At 38.5% G+C, this 22,298-nt stretch overlaps 2 protein-coding genes across 2 annotated transcripts in view; both read left to right on the plus strand.

Annotated features, from left to right (window-relative positions):
* Nucleotides 1-22,298, plus strand: part of LOC133609869 (retinal-specific phospholipid-transporting ATPase ABCA4-like) — a 600,088-nt gene that overhangs the window by 303,866 nt on the left and 273,924 nt on the right. The window lies entirely within an intron of this gene.
* LOC133623080 (class I histocompatibility antigen, F10 alpha chain-like) overlaps nt 14,801-22,298 on the plus strand; it is a 17,717-nt gene continuing 10,219 nt past the window's right edge. The window contains exons 1-2 of the mRNA XM_072913556.1: nt 14,801-14,977; nt 18,042-18,090. Of these exons, the coding sequence (XP_072769657.1) occupies nt 14,801-14,977; nt 18,042-18,090 (226 nt within the window). The remainder of the gene's footprint in view (nt 14,978-18,041; nt 18,091-22,298) is intronic.

Here is a 22,298-nt window from a genome sequence, read left to right on the forward strand (position 1 = left end):
ACGTGAACAGCGGCAATCCCAAATTACAAAATAAATTAAAAAAAACATCTATGTCGTGCGTGCAATGCAACTGTGCTGCTTTTATTTTGACGCTGAAAAAAGAAAAGTTGATGACGAATGGCGTGTTTTCAACAAGACATGGACTGCCAAGTATTTCTTTACAGAAATGAAAGGTAAAGCCGTGTGCTTAATTTGTGGTACACATGTTGCTGTGTTTAAAGAATATATTGTAACGACCTGCTGAAGTTGATGTTGTGTTCTTGAGTTGCGGAAATGAGGAGTGAGGATAGACGTGCGTGTGGAAGGAACGAGATAAGTTGAGCTGTGTTAGTATAGGCTGCTTAATAAAAGTTTAAAAAGAGCGTCAGACTTGGTGTGCACTTCTTCTGGACGCTACAATTGGTGTCGGAAGTAAAAGTTGTGTGCTCAGCCTGCTACGTCATCGGGAGGTACGTGCCACGATGTTTCCTGGCGACTTTGTCAAGATTGAACGGGAGGGGATGTCTGCGACGAGCTCACGTCCGGGATTCACACAAAGAAAGAGAGAGAGAGAGAGGGTGGAAGGAGAGAGGCAGCGCTGCTTGGCATGGGGGAATTCCGCCCTCAATGAAGACTCCCAGGTTTGATGGCAAGGCGAACTGGGAGGCATTTCATCCCACTTCTGACACCAATTGTAGTGTCCAGAAGAAGTGCACACCAAGTCTGACGCTCTTTTTAAACTTTTATTGAGCAACCTATACTAACAGAGCTCAACTTATCTCGTTCTTTCCACACGCACGTCTATTCTCACTCATCATTTCCGCAACAGCAACGCTTCCTCCTTCTTCGCCAATCACCTTACAGGTGTGCTACGTTCACAACAAAGAGGATGCAGGATAAAGTGACAGAAATTGACATTTTTGCATTGTAATATACACCAGGAAGTGTTGTGTAAGAAAGTGTTAAAAATAAAACCATCAAAAGCAATCTGCTTTTGTATAAAGATAGGTTAAATTAAAATATTATTATTATTATTTATCGTATATCAAAAATAATTTGAGCAAAATTTAATTGAAATATTGTCGGTGTGGCCCTCCAGCAGTGCTCGGGTTGCTCATGCGGCCCCCGGTAAAAATGAATTGCCCACCCCTGCTTTAGTATAACTAAATGTTATGAAGGTGCTGGAATATTTCATGCTATTATTCAGAGGCAGCCTAAAATGAATCCTTTATTATTCACAACAGAAACGTGTACAATATTTGATTCAGTTCTGATCTGATGAGTTACATTTCTGTGTTATTATTGCTGTATGCTGCACCCCCAATGTCCAGAACATGGTGCCAGTATGCTGGTTTGTTTCAATAAAATATTGGAAAGGATAGAAATGTAGTTTGTCTCTTTTATCCGAATATTAATCGAAGTAATAATCGACAGATTAATCAATTATCAAATGAATCGTTAGTTGCAGCTGTCACGCCAAATGTATTCCCCCTACAAAAACCTTACTCCTGGGGTCATTTCCTCTTACGTCATTTCCTCTTACTTAAGTCATTTCCTCTTACGTCATTGACAGCGATCGATAGAATCCAAATCTCCTGAAAATGGTGGTGTCCCTGAATGACATTTGTCTTTATCTTTCCCAGGGGACTTATGTCAAACACCAGCAGGCTTCAAAATATTCCAGGCGGAGTGTTAGGGCCGCTGCTGGGAACTTCTGTCTTCGTGGTAACGTGCAAAAAATATTAATTAATATATAATACTGTTAAATTATTGTACTTTAACAATGTTTGGAACAAAAAATTTGTAAACAATAAAAAATCATTTTACATTGCAGTTTTTTGCCTCATTTTAAAGTCTTGAAGAAATACCCAAGGTTTTTCTTTATTTTTATGTTCTTACTCTAAATATTGTCGTTTGTCTGACCACGGGTCATCTGACTTCACTGAGGTACATATGTGCAGTGCTATTTACATTATGGACAAACAATTGGGCATATACTTATTATTAGGCAGCTTCAATTATACCTCAACTGATAATTGGCTCATTACGGAAAGTGACTTGACACGGAGGGCAAAGTTTATAATTGTAGAGAATTCAAAGTCATGTCAGGGTTATTATCGGGGTTGTTGGCAATTATTTTTATTATTTGCTAAAAACTGCTCCCACTCACGTCTCAATACTGGGCTACCACGGACCAGCCGCATACAGTAAAGGTATGTTCTTACTCGAGGCCCCCCTACTGTTGCTAGGTTACCAACTTAGACCACTGCGGCTACAGAAAAATCTAGAGGAAACACTGCAATTGAGTATATTAGGGTGTAAAAAAAAACCCAGATATAAAGGGCTCTCATCAGGCTTATATATCCAAGAGGTTAGACATGAACCATAACTTGTCTTTTTTTCTCTCTCTCTCTACAATGACAGATGGGATGGACCTGTAAATTGTGCAGCACTGTTGTACCAACCAAGAGTTATTTTTCAAAGCATTACAGACTGCACCATGGGACCTTTGGACACAGCCATGCCTTGCCTTGCATTCATGTAGGTTGCCCATGCTCTTTTAAATGCTGGACTTCCTTTCGCTCTCATCTGTCAAGATACCACCCAGAAGTCAAATTCCTCAACTCACCTCAAGTAAGTCCTTCATTCACCTGCCCCCTGTGTAAAAGGACTGTGCCAGGAGCACCAATGATATGATGGCCAGAACGTATACAATTGGAGACGACAGGAAGTGGTTGCTAAGTCTCCTGGGGTGGCAGAATTTAAGGAAAGATGGCCTGCCCTCTTCAAACCATTCCAGGTAAATGATTTATCATTCTATTTTTCCTGACCAGGTTTCCATTGTGACTTGGACATGACATACTAGACTCACTTTTTGCCTGAAAATGTATACTAAAACCCTTAATGTCAGTAACGGTCAACATTTGCTGTCTTACAGATTAAAGGGGAACATTATCACCAGACCTATGTAAGCGTCAATATATACCTTGATGTTGCAGAAAAAAGACCATATATTTTTTTAACCGATTTCCAAACTCTAAATGGGTGAATTTTGGCGAATTAAACGCCTTTCTATTATTCGCTCTCGGGAAGCAATCCGCCATTTTCTCAAACACCGAGTCAAATCAGCTGTTATTTTCCGTTTTTTCGACTGTTTTCCGTACCTTGGAGACATCATGCCTCGTCGGTGTGTTGTCGGAGGGTGTAACAACACGAACAGGGACGGATTCAAGTTGCACCAGTGGCCCAAAGATGCGAAAGTGGCAAGAAATTGGACGTTTGTTCCGCACACTTTACCGACGAAAGCTATGCTACGACAGAGATGGCAAGAATGTGTGGATATCCTGCGACACTCAAAGCAGATGCATTTCCAACGATAAAGTCAAAGAAATCTGCCGCCAGACCCCCATTGAATCTGCCGGAGTGTGTGAGCAATTCAGGGACAAAGGACCTCGGTAGAACGGCAAGCAATGGCGGCGGTTTGTTCCCGCAGACGAGCGAGCTAAACCCCCTGGATGTCTTGGCTCACATCGTCCCTTATGCCACCGAAGATGATCAAGAGAAGAATATCGACCCTAGCTTCCCTGGCCTGCTGACATCAACTCCAAAACTGGACAGATCAGCTTTCAGGAAAAGAGCGCGGATGAGGGTATGTCTACAGAATATATTAATTGATGAAAATTGGGCTGTCTGCACTCTCAAAGTGCATGTTGTTGCCAAATGTATTTCATATGCTGTAAACCTAGTTCATAGTTGTTAGTTTCCTTTAATGCCAAACAAACACATACCAATCGTTGGTTAGAAGGCGATCGCCGAATTCGTCCTCGCTTTCTCCCGTGTCGCAGGCTGTCGTGTCGTTTTCGTCGGTTTCGCTTGCATACGGTTCAAACCGATATGGCTCAATATCTTCAGTTTCTTCTTCAATTTCGTTTTCGCTACCTGCCTCCACACTACAACCATCCGTTTCAATACATGCGTAATCTGTTGAATCGCTTAAGCCGCTGAAATCCGAGTCTGAATCCGAGCTAATGTCGCTATAGCTTGCTGTTCTATGCGCCAAGTTTGTTTGTGTTGGCATCACTATGTGACGTCACAGGAAAATGGACGGGTGTATATAACGATGGTTAAAATCAGGCACTTTGAAGCTTTTTTTAGGGATATTGCATGATGAGTAAAATTTTGAAAAAAACTTCGAAAAATAAAATAAGCCACTGGGAACTGATTTTTAATGGTTTTAACCCTTCTGAAATTGTGATAATCTTCCCCTTTAATGACGAGTTCTGAAGGTGCACAGCTGTTCCACTGGAATCAACATTTATGTCCCAACTGGACAGGTACACTCCAAAACTCCTGGAGCTCTTCGGTGCAAAAGGAGGAGTGACTGGTCAGCACATCAAGAACTTGTTGATGGAACTGATACAGGTGGGTTCAAAGTGGTTTAAAAGCTCAAAACTCTAATAACGGTATCACAGATTTGGAGTAAAATTGCCAACAAAATTCATTTATTTATTCTTCTTCTATTAACTCTAGGACCCAAGTGCCTCTGCAGTGATGAAGAGAGATGTGACTCTGAGATGCCACGGAGACTACATGGGAGAGAGTGGACAGGAGCTCATCTCTGACTACTGTGTAAGTATTGTTTAAAAGCAGGTTTGGATCAGTCTGATGTACAAGCTTAAATTGGGTTTACTTTTATGTGAACTGACTGAACCAGCAGTTGTCAGGTGGAGGTCCAGCATGCAGCTAGTTGGCAGGAGCCCCAGGATAGCCAATTAGCATAGCACCACAGAGTGATGCCTTTCTGTCTTGTGTTTCTGTTTGCCCTAAAAAAAACAATGCAAACAAAAAATACTCCCCTTAAACAAGCATTAAAACATTTACTCTATATATATATCAATAACATATTACTGTTGTTTGTTTGTTTTAATTTCTGGTGGTTCTATTCAGGGTTTTTTTATATGCAAATTAGAAAAGCCAATAAAAAACATGTGGCTGGAAATGCATCTATTGTACCAAGTTTAATGTACAAGATCTCAAATTAGAATTCAAAAGTTTTCAAAATGGTCTTCACAAAAGTAATCATTATCTGAATTAAATCACACAACTTATAATAAATATAAAATTAGATGTTTTTTTTTTTTTAATTACTGTTTTTGTATCTCAAAGGGAAGTGCAGAGACCACTGTTCATGAGGACCTGGAAATGAAGAATATGAGCATCTACATCTGTCGTGAGCCAAATGCAGTAGGAATCATCATTGAGGGAGTACCAGTCCTTACTCATCTTGGAAACCTGGCCAAAGTCTGCTGCCTACCTCTGGGGTTGACGTATGCACTTAATCTTGAGTATCCATCCAAACTTTCCAAAACATTTGAGGTGTTTCAAAGACTTTTTGTGGGACTCGACACACTGCGCCCAAAACCAACCCCCAAATTCATGACTCTCAAAAACAAGCTTCTAGCTTAGGCAGTGAGCCATGACTGTCAGCTTGCACTTTTGAACAGCTATTTTCTTGTCTGTTCAAAATCATTATACATTGTTCATTGAGTGGAATTCTTCAGAATGTTGTAACGGTTTGTCCTGTTCAGGTTTTATACAAAGCTCCAGGTCATCGTTTCTGGTGTGTAAATGAAGTTGTTTTATGTTTTATACACACTAAATTGCCCCACTGTGAAGCTCCAGCTGGTCAGAAGGAGGGATCTGTGAGTTGTTTAAGTTCAAATGTTTCAAAATATACACACTGAAAGACACTATGGTGAAGGTGTTCTGCTTGTGAATTGTTACAGAAGTACAGATAATCTTAATGTTAAATTGTTTTAGCAAGAAACTATACTGTGAATGTTCTAAGTACAACTTGAGATGCTGAGGTCATGCATTCTTTTATGCACTAAATACTGATGTTCTTGACTGTTAATACTGTCCAGCTTATTGACACGGTTTGGATATGGCTTGTGAAAACGTTTTAATATGTATACGGTTAAAAAAAAAAGAAAACTACTGTGAAGGTGTTCTATACAGCACTTTAAAAAGTTGAGGTCATGCATTCTATGCACTAAATATGGATGTTGACTGTTCATACTGTCCAGCTCATTGCCACTGTTTTTATATGGTAATGATTTCATAAAGGTTGGAATTTGATGTGTCTTGATTTTTTTATCATTCTAAGTAATTATTTTAAGCAGTTTCCATTTTCAAAACAAAGAAAGGGTAAGTTGGTCAAAATTAATACAATTGAGTACAAAAAAATTTTTTTCATTTAAATGTTACTTATTTTAATTAAGTCTTGTGTGTTTAATATGCTGATGTTTTTTTTTTACATTGATTTTACTCAATTTCTTGGCTTTTTCTGTAAAAGCAACTTAATCTTTTTGCATAAATCGAAATGCATATTATTAAGTTCTACTTACTCAAAATACCAATTAGTTGACTAAACTAACAAGAATTGCTTGGAAAATGTTGCCTTATTTTTATTGAGTTAGATCTAGGCAACAGTTTTTACAGTGTAATTGGAGCCTTGAATAGTTTAAATAATTGATAATAACATTGAGTTTGATTCATTATTATTTTTGAGCAATGAGAGCCTCAAAGAGAAAACAACCTGCATGGCAGCTTTATTACAATCAACAATGCAACCTTTCTTTGATACATTTCACCTGTTTTCACCTCTTTTATTACACTACTTAGATTGTTTTATATAGTATTTGTAGAACGTGTCGTGGGCCGTTAAAGATTAGCTGCGGGCCGCAAATTCCGCCAAATGTTTTTATTGGGTTATCTCACAAAATGAAACAGAAAATCTTGATACTGCTTTTACTTCTGCTATCAGGCAATGTGCAACCAAATCCAGGACCCAGCTTCAATAACATCAGTACTGCTGATGAATTTAGAGCCGGGTCAGGCCTCCATTTCAATAATAGGAGTCTCCTGCCAAAATTAGACTCTTCCTTATCTTATCTTAAGGTGGCTAAGTAAAGCAGTCTCTGACAAGGACGTTGCTATTAATGCATATAATGTCTTCCCATGCCATCGTCCTGGAAAAGGTGGAGGAGTGGCCATACAAACAACTTTAACACTGTTACAAATATGCGCCACACTGTGAACCCACACCAAACAAGAATGACAAACTTTCGGGAGAACATCCGCACCGTAACACAACATAAACACAACAGAACAAATACCCAGAACCCCTTGCATTACTAACTCCTCCGGGACGCTACAATATACACCCCCGCTACCACCAAACCCCGCCCACCAACCCCGCCCACCTCAACCCCCCCCACACTCGCCCTAACCAAATAACTCTAAATTAAGTTTTTATTACTTAGAATATGTTCCCCTAGTATCCAAAAAACTCTAAATTAAATCTTTGTTACTTAGAATATGTTCCCCATACTAAAGTGTTACCAAAAACATATAACTTTGTCTTGAATTTGACTAAAGAAGGGTTGGGTGAATGCGCGTATGAAAGTGGTGGGGTTCGGTACCTCCAACAAGGTTAAGAACCACTGCACTAAACAATTTGAACTTGACGTGTATTTCTGGTCTTGTCATCCTGGTCCGGACAGAAGGGCGACACGGCAGTGCGGCTGGATCAAAAATGAGGTCAGAGACGCTTGACTGAACAAAAAGTTGCTTTATTACAAGCGAGCGTGGTCATACAGAACTGCAGTTCCTGGAGGAGGTCAAGTCCAACAAATGTGGCACTCCTAACTTGGAGAAGCCGAAGCGGTTTTATATTCCTCCTTCCTGTCACATAGCAACATCCCATCTTATTGCCCATGTATTGCCTGAACTACTCCAGTCTACATGCAAATGTCAAACTAACTATTTAATGATGTGCTCAAACTGAAATACTACTATTTACTTCAAGTGATGGTGTGTGTGATAGAGTAGGTTACTCTGGATGCAGAATGCTGGTCTGATATCTTCTTAGGACAAGGACTCCGGTCAGAGAGTAGGGCACAGAGAGGCTTTCAGGCACTCTTTAATGATGAAGTTGAACAATTGTAGTATAGGTGTGTGTGGGGTGTGTGTGTGGTCTAAAGGGAACACATACAAATAATGATTAGGATACATTTAGGCAATATAATATGCAATAATACAACAGGATATGTATAATATTATATATAATATACGCTACAATGTGTTATAAAACAAATATACAAACAAATGTACATGGACTATTAAAGCAGTCCATAAGAGATGAATGGAGAATAAGCACTGTTGATTTACACAGTGATTTAAACGTGGTCTGTGTCGCCCTCTAGTGGTAGGATAGGGTAACTACTGTGTAACAAGAAGTATTAACAGGGCGAAAGTTGAGCTGGCGAATTATGTCGTCAAGCAGAAACATTGTTGCAAACAAACACTCGTTTAAGGCTACATCTAACACATTATAGGCATTTTAGCATTAATAACCGTGCTATATTCGACGTATACTTACATTTTAGTTAGGAACGCACACAATACTGTTTACACAAGAGCCCATATTACGCAGAAACGCTACAAACAGGAAATTACGTCTCAGACTAGATCGCCAAATTAAGAGCACAGAAAATCTAACATCTCAAAACTGCGTCAGAATAAGATAAGACTAAAACACTGTCTGACAATGTGCTTTCTCCAAGATATCTACCACATGAGTTCATTAAGGCACTTCAAACTCCTTGCCCTGCAGCTTGAATTCTGCCATGGCCAAGCTCTCTTCATTCACTGTTATAGAGACCTCCCTCTGTATCATTTAAAAATACAATCATGTGTGCTTACTAGGGGTGTGGGAAAAAAATCGATTCGAATTCGAATCGCGATTCTCACGTTGTGCGGTTCAGAATCGATTCTCATTTTAAAAAAAATCGATTATTTTTTTATTTTTTTATTTTTTAAATTAATCAATCCAACAAAACAATACACAGCAATACCATAACAATGCAATCCAATTCCAAAACCAAACCCGACCCAGCAACACTGCAATAAACAGAGCAATTGAGAGGAGACACAAACACGACACAGAACAAACCAAAAGTAGTGAAACAAAAATGAATATAATCAACAACAGTATCAATATTAGTTACAATTTCAACATAGCAGTGATTAAAAATCCCTCATTGACATTATCATTAGACATTTATAAAAACAAAAAAAAAGAACAATAGTGTCACAGTGGCTTACACTTGCATCACATCTCATAAGCTTGACAACACACTGTGTCCAATATTTTCACAAAGATAAAATAAGTCTTATTTTTGGTTCATTTAATAGTTAAAACAAATTTACATTATTGCAATCAGTTGATAAAACATTGTCCTTTACAATTATAAAAGCTTTTTACAAAAATCTACTACTCTGCTTGCATGTCAGCAGACTGGGGTAGATCCTGCTGAAATCTATGTATTGAATGAACAGAGAATCCTTTTGAATCTTGGCAAAAATCTTAGCCACACGATTATCAAATGTAATAGGAAAATTAATTCATACTGACCAAACTGGCTTCTGTCACGACTTGGACTATGGCGTGGTTTGTTCTCCCGTGGTGCAAATGAACATTTGGACCAGACATGGCGTGAAGGTGAAGACATTATTTATTTTACACTAACAAAGGAACAAAAGGTGCGCTCAAGGCGGAAGTACAAACTTGACTAACGAAACAAAAAGACTTGCACGTGGGCAAAAAACTAAGGACATGAACAAAAGTCGCTAACTGTGGCATGAATAGAAACAACTTACTTGGACATGGCATGAAGTGCGCAGAGGTAAACAAAGTGTGAAGCAGAGAGTCAGGGGTATGATGTCGCCAGGGAGACTTCCTGGCAACAATGGGTTTAAATAATAGTGACATGATTAAAGACAGGTGCGTGAGTCGTGAGGGCAGGTGAAACTAATGGGTTGCTATGGTGACAAACAAGAGTGCACAATTAGTCCAGACGTGGAACAGGTGAAACTAATGGGTAACCATGGAAACAAGACAAGGGAGTGAAAAGCCAGAAACTAAAGAGTCCAATAACTAAACTAAACAAAACATGATTACACAGACATGACAGCTTCATGGTAGGTCGACAATCTTCAGACAATACAAGGAAATTGTTTAATGTTATTTACTATGCTAGTAGTCTCCCTTATCCCACAGCAGTATGTACTGTTGATGCGGAGAAGGCATTCGACCGCATAAACTGCTCATTTATGTTTTGCACATTACGTAAATTTGGATTTGGAGATCATGTTATACAATGGATTAAGATGCTTTATACAAGGCCCATGGCATCAGTCAAAACCAATAATCATATTGCAGAACCTTTTTTGTTAAAAAGAGGAGTTAAACAGGGATGTCCTGCATCTGGATTATTATTTAATTTGGTTATTGAACCCTTAGCTGCAAAAATAAGAAGTGAAAATAATATTCGTGGTATAAAAAATGGCTCTCAGTGTAATAAGCTATGGATGTATTGTGACGACATAATTCTCTAGCTGTCACATGTTAACTCCTCTCTACACTATATCAATAATGTCATCACTGAATATGGCTGTTTATCAGGGTATAAAGTCCATTGGGACAAATGTGAAATATTACCACTTAATAAACACTGCAAGAAATCACAAGTTCAGAACTCCAAAATTAAATGGAAAGAGGCAGAAATCATAAATCTAGGACTACACATTACACCAAACCTTTATACAAGTAGAGATCTAAATCTTAAACATTTAAAAAATAAGATAGAATCCAAAATTGAACGTCTCCAAATATCACTTTGGGGTCGGGTGAACATAGTAAAAATGAGTATACTGCCAGCAGTTAATTATATACTGAAAATGATGCCTCTCCTAGTTAATAAAAGTTGGTTTAAGAAAATACATACAATGATATCACATTTGATCTGGTGTGGAAAGAAGGCCAGATGTTCATACTTAAGGTTGTCTTGTACACAAGATAAAGGAGGACTACAATTACCAAACTTCTTACATTATTATATCTCCTTCGCTTGTGAACAAGCAAGCCACTTATTTCATTCTTCTGCAGATAAGGACTGGAGCAACATAGAAAAAAATATGTTAATGAATTTGGACATTGATGTGGGGAGTTTATATTATATTAAAAAAATACCTAATGAGTTGAGGCAGAGCCCAATAGAAGCCACCTTTAACATTCTAAAACTGTGCCAGAAAATACTAGGAATCAACCCAATGACATCTGTCAATCAACAGCTTTGGTACGATCCTAATGTTATCATTAATAAAAATGTGGTTAAATGGACAACATGGAAAGACAGAGGTATTACTAAACCTCATCATATTATTAATAAAAACTATTTTAAACCGTTCAATGATTTAGTTGATCAATATATTGTACTCAGAAATCATTGTTTACATTTTATCTCTTTAAAACACGCTGTAAATAAATGCATATCCTCTGAAAGTATGTCTTTAAATAGCCATGAACTGGAAGATGCAATTTTTAATCAAGATACAATTAAGAAATTAATTAAACTATTTTATGGAATAATAAATGAACACCACACTAGAAATGCAAATGATGCATGTGTTGGGAAATGGATGATGGACTTAAACATTTTAGATGAAAGACACATATCATGGAATGATATTTGGAAAAATGCCAATAAGTCCTTTAGAAGCATTAAAGATAAGCTGACTCAATTCAAGATATTGAATAGATTGTATTTGACATCTTCTCAGCTGTTTAAGATTGGTGTAGTAGATAGCAAGTTATGTATGAAGTGTCGGGCAGCCGAGGCAATTCTTGTTCATTTATTGTGGGAATGTCAGAGAATAAAAGAGTTATGGTTGAAAACAACAAAAGAAGCAATCACATTCCTTAATATAAACATCCCAATGACACTGCAAACTTGTATTCTTGGGGATCTCCATCAATTTAGTAACGTGTCATCAAAGAGTAAAAATGCATTTCTTTCAATATGCATAATAACAAAAAGGGTAATATTAAAAAAATGGATAGATGTTGATAGTCCAACTCACACTGACTGCTACACACAAGCTATGGAGATGATATCAGTAGAACAAACTGCATTTAGTTTAGATAATAATGAGTCACATATTGGAATATGGGATCCATTATTTAAATTTGTTTCAACTAATAAATGAACCAAAAATATGATTTATTGTATCTTTGTGGAAAATGTTGGACACGGTGTGTTGTCGGGCTTATGGGATGCGATGCAAGTGTAAGCCACTGTGACACTATTGTTCTTTTCTCATTTTTTTGTTATTTTGTATTAATGTTTTTAATGATGATATCAATGAGGGTTTTTTAATCACTGCTATTTTGAAATTGTTACTAATATTGATGCTGTTGTCGATAATGTTCATTTTTGTTTCACTACATTTGGAATTGTGTATCCTCAAGTGCTCTGTTTATTGTTGTTCTTAATATTGCTGGGACGGGTTTGGTTTTGGAATTGGATTGCATTGTTGTGGTGTTGTTGTGTATTGTTTTGTTGATTGATTAATACATTTAAAAAAAAAAGAAAAAAGGAACATATTGGCTCTTAACTAGTCATTATTAAGTACTTATTAACACCTTGAATGCCAGGCATACTTGGTCAACAGCCATGGAGGTTACACTGAGGGTGGCCGTATTAACAACTTTAACACTGTTACAAATATGCGCCACACTGTGAACCCACACCAAACAAGAAAGACAAACTTTTGGGAGAACATCCGCACCGTAACCCAACATAAACACAACAGAACAAATACCCAGAACCCCTTGCAGCACTAACTCCTCCGGGACGCTACAATATACACCCCCGCTACCACCAAACCCCGCCCCCCAACCGCGCCCACCTCACCCCCCCACTCGCCCTAACCCTAACCAAATAACTCTAAATTAAGTTTTTATTACTTAGAATATGTTCCCCTAGTGTCCAAAAAACTCTAAATTAAATTTGTGTTACTTAGAATATGTTCCCCATACTAAAGTGTTACCAAAAACATATAACTTTGTCTTGGATTTGAAAAAAAAAAAAAGAACGTTTTATTTTTCACTAAAGAAGGGTTGGGTGAATGCGCGTATGAAAGTGGTGGGGTTCGGTACCTCCAACAAGGTTAAGAACCACTGCACTAAACAATTTGAACTTGACGTGTATTTCTGGTCTTGTCATCCTGGTCCGAACACGGCAGTGCGGCTGGATCAAAAATGACGTCAGACGCTTGACTGAACAAAAAGTTGCTTTATTACAAGCGAGCGTGGTCATACAGAACTGCAGTTCCTGGAGGAGGTCAAGTCCAACAAAATGTGTCACTCCTAACTTGGAGAAGCCGAAGCGGTTTTATATTCCTCCTTCCTGTCACATAGCAACATCCCATCTTATTGCCCATGTATTGCCTGAACTACTCCAGTCTACATGCAAATGTCAAACTAACTATTTAATGATGTGCTCAAACTGAAGTACTACTATTTACTTCAAGTGATGGTGTGTGTGATAGAGTAGGTTACTCTGGATGCAGAATGCTGGTCTGATATCTTCTTAGGACAAGGACTCCGGTCAGAGAGTAGGGCACAGAGAGGCTTTCAGGCACTCTTTAATGATGAAGTTGAACAATTGTAGTATAGGTGTGTGTGGGGTGTGTGTGTGGTCTAAAGGGAACACATACAAATAATGATTAGGGTACATTTAGGCAATATAATATGCAATAATACAACAGGATATGTATAATATTATATATAATATACTCTACAATGTGTTGTAAAACAAATATACAAACAAATGTACATGGACTATTAAAGCAGTCCATAAGAGATGAATGGAGAATAAGCACTGTTGATTTAGACAGTGATTTAAACGTGGTCTGTGTCGCCCTCTAGTGGTAGGATAGGGTAACTACTGTGTAACAAGAAGTATTAACAGGGCGAAAGTTGAGCTGGCGAATTATGTCGTCATGCAGAAACATTGTTGCAAACAAACACTCGTTTAAGGCTACATCTAACGCATTATAGGCATTTTAGCATTAATAACCGTGCTATATTCGACGTATACTTACATTTTAGTCAGGAACGCACACAATGCTGTTTACACAAGAGCCCATATTACGCAGAAACACTACAAACAGGAAATGACGTCTCAGACTAGATCGCCAAATTAAGAGCACAGGAAATCTGACATGTCAAAACTGCGTCAGAATAAGATAAGACTAAAACACTTTCTGACAGTGTGCTTTCTCCAAGATATTCACCATATGAGTTCATTAATGCACTTCAAACTCCTTGCCCTGCAGCTTGAATTCTGCCATGGCCAAGCTCTCTTCATTGTAGGCTGTTAGAGACCTCCCTCTGTATCATTTATTATCCTTCATTTTTTTCTTTTTTTTTTTTGTCATAAAAAAATACAATCATGTGTGCTTACGGACTGTATCCCTTGCAGACTGTATTGATATATAAAGTAGGAACCACAATATTAATAACAGAAAGAAACAACCCCTTTGTGTGAATGAGGAAGGTTTTTTTGGGTTGGTGCACTAATTGTAAGTGTATCTTGTGTTTTTATGTTGATTTAATAAAAATAAAAATTAAAACATTTTTTTATTTTCTTTTTTAAATTTCTTGTGCGGGCTGGTACCAATCGATCCACGGCCCGGTGGTTGGGGACCACTGATGTAGAGCACGGCTGTCAAAGCCAAGACCCGGGGGCCAACATTAAATTGCAGTAGCTCGTCGCATTGGCGGTGGAGATTGAGAATCGCCTCATTGACTGGGAGAGAGAGAGATTCCGACGGCAAGGACTTCGCACCTCGACGTATAGTGGGCGTGGCCATGGAGCTCGTCAAACAACGTCCGCACCGATACCCGTTGTCGATGCCTTGCCGATATCACGGGAGGAGGAACCCATGCAGCTTGGAGGGAATCGTCTCTCTCAAGCAGAGAGAGATCGTCGCCTTCGTCTTCTGCTTTGTCTATATTGCGGAAAAGCTGAGCATCGCATCTACCACTGTCCTCATCGTCCTGCACGCCGTCGCACTCAAGCGTCACCTCGTATAAATGTACTTTCATTTTGTTTTATGTCCATGTTTTCTAGCTAGCAACGTTAGCTATGGTTATGGTGTTAGTTTATTTCCAGGATTTGTTGCCACTATCTTAATAATTCCAGCAGGGGTCACTGTAGGCCCTCTTTTACTTCCTGTTGTGTTTCTTTCTGCAACTGCCTTCTGGACTTTGGATTTATGGCTCTTTTTTTAACACTCTTTTTATTTTCAGCAACAAAACAATTGCTTGTAGCTGTCATTAGATGAGGATCAGAATCATTTCAATGTACACAAACAAATCGTGTATTGGAGGACAATCATTACACAAACCTCCCTAATTGTTATAAAGCACACTGTTTATATTAAACATGCTTCACTGATTCGAGTATTTGGTGAGCGCCGTTTTGTCCTACTAATTTTGGTGGTCCTTGAACTCACCGTAGTTTGTTTACATGTATAACTTTCTCCGACTTTCTAGGACGTGTTTTATGCCAATTATTTTGCCCTGTCTCCCCTGGTTTTAAGTCTGGTCTTGGGCACCACGAGCTGGAGCTGGCTCTCGGACCTCAGAGCGCGCGCAGGAGTGTAAATTTGGATGAGGTCCGAGATATACTGAGGTGCCAGTCCATGTAAAGCAGGGGTGTCCAAACTTTTTCCACTGAGGGCCGCACACTGAAAAACCAAAGCAAGCGGGGGCCATTTATTTTAAAAACCAATACAATATATGTATAAAAAATATACATTTAGGCCTCCACTCGGGCTTGATCCCCGGGGACCCCAAAGGGTTTTTCTCAAAAAAAATATTAAAAATGTGTCATTATTCAGTATTATTATTTGTATTATTATTCAAGTTTTAAATCTCTAGATCAACATTAGGTCTATCTGTCAATATAAAGTTTTTAAAGATTTAAGTTGTATGCTCTTTTTGTCAAAGAAAACCATGTTTTTTTAATGGAAAAAACACCAAATATGCAATATTTTCACCCAATAAAATTTTTAAGTGGAATATTTGAGATTATATAATAATTGGAGCCTTAAAAAGGTCAATAACACCATTGATTTTAATTCATTATTATTTTTTGAGCAATGACACTTAAAAACAAATCACACTAAAATGATTGGGGATCCAAAAGGGTCCTACTCATTAAAGTGTTACAAAATAAATTATACATTTTTTTTACTGTTTACATTTAACACAATAGTCTCGAGATCAACTTCAGATCTATCCGTCAATTATACGTTTTATTGTTGTTTATGTTTTTTGTTTGTTCGTTTTAGGCCCTTCTTTTAAAAAAAAAACAGCTCAGTTTTTTATATGGCAAACACAAAATATGCAACATTTGCCCCAAAAAATATCTCAAAGTGGAATATTTAATGTGATGTAATTGGAGCCTTGAATAGGTCAATAATTCATAATGACATTGATTTTGATTCACTATTATTTTTTAAGAAAGAAACAGCCTGCATAACAGCTTTGTGTTATTAGAGTAAACATTGCAACATGTTCTTGTTACATTTCACCTGTTTGCTCTTTTATACCACTTTTTATGTTTTTCATTTTTTTTCAACCGTATTTTTAAAATGTGCCGTGGGGCCGTTAAAAAATGACCTGCGGGCCGCAAATGGCCCCCGGGCCGCACTTTGGACACCCCTGATGTAATGCTTTAAAAACAAACAGCAAGGATTTACATTCAATTCTAAGATGAACAGGGAGCCAGTGCAAACTCTGAAGAATTGGGGTTATATGCTGGCGTTTCCTGGCCCCTGTTAAAAGTCAAGTTGAAAGAGCCTGGACACAAGTAAAGCAGCAGGACCTGACCAAATTGTGTTAAAGTTGTAAGAGTTAGTGAGAAGTGCTTTCTGATGACTTCACAGCCCTGAAACACTATCCCCTATTTGTTCCCACTACCGCACCTTAAGTTGGAGTCCTTCATCTCGTTATATGCAAATATAATGACAATAAAGTCCATTCTATTCTATTCCATTCTTTGATTCAATGAATAAGTTGGTGAGCAGTAGAAAAACAGCCGATGAAGAAGTTTGGCTGCAAACTTGTCACACCTGTTGTGCTTGTCAGGTCAGGTGATTTCCCAGAAAAGCCACGCAGGCATTTACCTGACGTGGCCACAAGGGGCGCTTGTAGAAGACTTCTTGTCAGTTGACTGCTGCCACTTTTCAGCAATAGCGCCACCAGGGGGTGCACTGCAAAAACTGACATCTAAGTAAGATGAAATATCTCAAATAAGGGTGATATTTGCTTATTTTCTGTCTGATAAGATCATTCTTCTCACTAAGCAGATTTTATGTGTTTTACTTGTTTTAAGTGTTTTGGTCCTAAATGATCTCAGTAAGATATTACAGCTTGTTGCTGAGATTTGATGACCTATATTGAGTAAAACTTGCTTGAAACTAGAATATCAAGTGTTGCAAAGCTGTGTCATCAACACTCACAAGTATAAAACTACTTTTTTAAAGTAATCATTTCTTATTTCAAGCATGAAATAAAAAAATCATGACTTTGACACAATTGAGTCTCATAATTAAAACAGATGAAAAGGGCTATCAGTTGTTATTGCTGTTGATGAAAAGTAAGATGCAGGCTATCATTATTTGTGTCAATGTGGACTTCCTCACGCTGCAAGTGTTTACTGGTCAGACAACACAATGAAATGAAAATAATGTCAAAGAAGAGGGGAACTGATGACTCCATGTTAGTTGGTAGAGTAAAAGACAAGCTGAAAAAAAAAAAGATGACTATGTCTAGAGTGTAGGCAGTGCTGTTAAGTTTCTCTGTGTGTGAATAAGTGGAGAATGCGGAAACTTTGAGGCATGATGCAGCTGACTTGTTGATGAACTAGTTTGAGAAGAATGTTTTTGTTTTCTTCATAAGTGGACTGTACTTGTCACTTTTGTAAATATTGACTATTGTGTGTGAAGTCCTACTAAAGGTGAACATTCAGTTGAAGAATTGGGCCATCAAGTTAAGATAAATGGGTTGAAAAATGTGGATCAAGGATACTTTATTGAATTGATTTCACTTTCATATTTGAGATTGTCACCTTATTGTGGTTAAGAGCTACCAGCAGGAGCTTAGTCTTCAGGTGGCACACCCAAGTTGCACAGGTGTGACAAAGTACAATCCTCTTCTCCAGGATGGAGTTGGACTCACAGGGCCTGATTTGTTAAAGGTTTGCGTGTACTAAAACAGGTGCAAACCTGATGGCACACGCAGAGCTGATCTACTAAACCTGTGCAAAGTGGATGGCGTCTCTTAAGTGAGCAGAATATGCAAAATAATATGTAGAATATATGCTGATCATTAAAACAGCCACGATACTGGGAGAAAATGCTAATATAATGATTTATCACGCCCAATATGATTTATCAACACTCATCGCTGTGGTGCCAGCACTATTTAGCTTTTATTTAGTAAGTGTGCACACTGACACTTCCGCACACGGCTGCAGGATCAGTGCTTGTGCTCCACACACACACATTTGATACATATCCTCTTTTCAGCAACATCATTTTATAGCTGCTCAACGACTTAAGGGGCTAATTTAAAAAAAATTGATTGATACATTTTGTGGACTTTATTATTTTTTAATGTTCTTTTTTTCAATATACAAACCCCAAAAGCAGTGAAGTTGTCTCGTTGTGTAAATGGTAAATAAAAAGAGAATACAACAAATCCTTTTCAACTTATATTCAAATGAATAGACTGCAAAGACAAGATACTAAATGTTCAAACTGGAAAACGTAATTTTTTGCAAATATTAGCTCATTTGGAATTTGATGCCTGCAGCATGTTTAAAAAAAGCTGGCACATGTGGCAAAAAAGAGTGAGAAAGTTGAGGAATGCGCATCAAAGACTCTTTTGGAATATCCCACAGGTGAACAGGCTAATTGGGAACAGGTGGGTGCCATGATTGGGTATAAAAGCAGCTTCCATTAGAAACTCAGTCGTTCACAAACAAGGACGGGGCGAGGGTCACCACTTTGTGAACAAATGTGTGAGCAAATTGTTTAAGAACAACATTTCTCAACCAGCTATTGCAAGGAATTTAGGGATTTCACCATCTACGCTCCGTAATATCATCAAAGGGTTCAGATATTCTGGGGAAATCACTGCACGTAAGCAGCAAGGCTGAAAACCAACATTGAATCCCTGTGACCTTTGATCCCTCAGGTGGTACTGCATCAAAAAGCCACATCAGTGTGTAAAGGATATCACCACATGGGCTCAGGAACACTTCAGAAAACCACTGTCAGTAACTACAGTTGGTCGCTAAATCTGTAAGTGCAAGTTAAAACTCTACTATGCAAAGCAAAAGCCATTTATCAACAACACCCGGAAACGCCGCCGGCTTCGCTGGGCCCGAGCTCATCTAAGATGGACTGATGCAAAGTGGAAAAGTGTTCTGTGGTCTGACGAGTCCACATTTCAAATTGTTTTTGGAAACTGTGGACGTCGCGGCCTCCGGAACAAAAAGGAAAAGAACCATCCGGATTGTTCTAGGGTCAAAGTGTAAAAGCCAGCATCTGTGATGGTATGGGGGTGTATTAGTGCCCAAGACATGGGTAACTTACACATCTGTGAAGGCACCATAAATGCTGAAAGGTACATACAGGTTTTGGAGCAACATATGCTGTCATCCAAGCAACGTTATCATGGACGCCCCTGCTTATTTCAGCAAGACAATGCCAAGCCACGTGTGACAACAGCGTGGCTTCATAGTAAAAGAGTGCGGGTACTAGACTGGCTTGCCTGTAGTCCAGACCTGTCTCCCATTGAAAATGTGTGGTGCATTATGAAGCTTAAAATACCCCAACGGAGACCCCCGGACTGTTGAACAACTTAAGCTGTACATCAAGCAAGAATGGGAAAGAATTCCACCTGAGAAGCTCAAAAATGTGTCTCCTCAGTTCCCAAACGTTTACTGAGTGTTGTTAAAAGGAAAGGCCATGTAACACAGTGGTGAACATGCCCTTTCCCAACTACTTTGTCACGTGTTGCAGCCATGAAATTCCAAGTTAATGATTATTTGCAAAAAAAATAAATAAAGTTTATGAGTTTGAACATCAAATATGTTGTCTTTGTAGCATATTCAATTAAATATGGGTTGAAAATGATTTGCAAATCATTGTATTCCGTTTATATTTACATCTAACACAATTTCCCAACTCATATGGAAACGGGGTTTGTAAAAACTTCTCCCTATCGGCATATTATAGATACCCCCAAAACAATGTTCCCTCTAATTTTCCATATGCGTGGACCTACTCAGTGGCCTAGTGGTTAGAGTGTCCGCCCTGAGATGGGTAGGTTGTGAGTTCAAACCCCGGCCGAGTCATACCAAAGACTATAAAAATGGGAGCCATTACCTCCCTGTTTGGCACTCAGCATCAAGGGTTGGAATTGGGGGTTAAATCACCAAAAATGATTCCCGAGCGCGGCACCGCTGCTGCTCACTGCTCCCCTCACCTCCCAGGGGCTGAACAAACATTTGATGGGTCAAATGCATAGGACACATTTCACCACACCTAGTGTGTGACAATCATTGGTACTTTAACTTAGATGTGCACACTGATGCCACACCAGCAGCACACCTGTCCCAAACCTGACTAAATACCAAGTTCAATGTTTTATTATTATAATCAAATGACAGCAGTCATTTCCATGGGATTATTTTCTAAAATAAGTGTTTTGGCCCACTTACAATGACAGTAACACAACGTATTGTTGTTCATGAGCTGTGTACTAGTGTTGTATGTCTGGGTGGGGGTCCTGCTTTGGAAATAATTTGTACCCCTTTCCGATATCGCATTTAGTTCCCACTAAAACATTCACATGTTGCACAATGAGATGTAAACATCATGTGTACATTCCTGTAACTTTCTGTTTGTAAAATATATCTTTATTAGTATTTCTTTAATATAATTACATCATTTCATGATTAATAGTTATATATTAAGATTAAATTAAGAATTATTTATTTAATTTTTTTCACTAAAGAAGGGTTCGGTGAATGCGCTTATGAAACTGGTGGGGTTCAGTACCTCCAACAAGGTTAAGAACCACTGCTCTGGAGCCTACGTTAGCTGTCACCTGGCTGTGCTACACTCTGGACAAGTCACTAGTTCATTACAAAAAACAGTCGCCAGTTGATTGTAGAGCAAGGATGTGACTGTGCATGTGTGTTACACACAATTGTATTGTGACACATTCAACTTCTACTCAGTAAGAAACATTGTTCTTAATAATTACTGAATCATGACCTTAGTTACCTTATCATGATGTGTTTCATGTGCTCTTGTAAAATGTGTCATTGAATAATAATACAGCATTTACATAATAATACTCTGACTTGTTAAGTGGTTCATCATGAAAGAAAATGAAACAAATTGTATGCATGACGCCAGGCACTGTCAAGAAGAGTAAAAAAGACAAAGATTGAAGGTGGCAATGAATGGGGTAGAGGGGCCCACAAAGATACTCTTTCAGAGGGACCACAATTCCCAGCAAGGGCCTTGACAAGCAATATTAAATAGATGATAAATAACTATGATATCAATAAATGTAACAATGTTATATAGCAAAGTAAAAGTTGTGTTTCTTATCTAAGTAAATGTAACTGGTTACTACTCACCTATGTGGATAAGTGTGTTCACTTTTGACAGCTATGACAAAATAAAAGTCAAAACATAATAAAAATGATTTATTTGTCACAAGAAACCATCTTTATCTTTCGTGACGGTCGCTGCGTTTAGAAACAAGCATGCAGTCAATGTTTGGCTTCACCGTGTCTAATTTCACTTTCACTTTCTTTGATATTGTGCCAGCAGAAGCGTCTGCCTCACACTTTTCCCCCACGTTCAGCACTTTGGCCACAGCCAGTCAATGGCATGAATGCTTTCTGCTGACTTTTTACTCAGGATGAAACTTCCTGATGCAACCCTGGCCGGGAATCCAACCCATGCGAGGCCGAAGCGTGTCCCATTACTCCACCAGGGACGCCTCACGCTTGGGAGACATAATGGAGGAAATAAAAAGAAGTAGCGAATTTATGTCTATCAATCATTATTTGTATTGATGCTTTCTTGAGAGGACTACAATACCATCACTGATTGGATGTCATTACTTTCAACTCTAAATCTCACCTTCATTCCTCTTTCTTTCTTTTCTTTCCAAGTTTGGCGGCAAACTTGACACACCTTTTGTTTGTCAAGTCACGTGATTTCCCAGAAAAGCCACACAAGCATTTACCTGACGTGGCCACAAGGGGCGCTCTCTAGTGAGTCCAGTAGAAGACTTCTTGTTAGTTGACTGC

The sequence above is a fragment of the Nerophis lumbriciformis genome, linkage group LG07 (assembly GCF_033978685.3).
Source record: "Nerophis lumbriciformis linkage group LG07, RoL_Nlum_v2.1, whole genome shotgun sequence".
Classification (NCBI taxonomy): Eukaryota; Metazoa; Chordata; class Actinopteri; order Syngnathiformes; family Syngnathidae; genus Nerophis; species Nerophis lumbriciformis.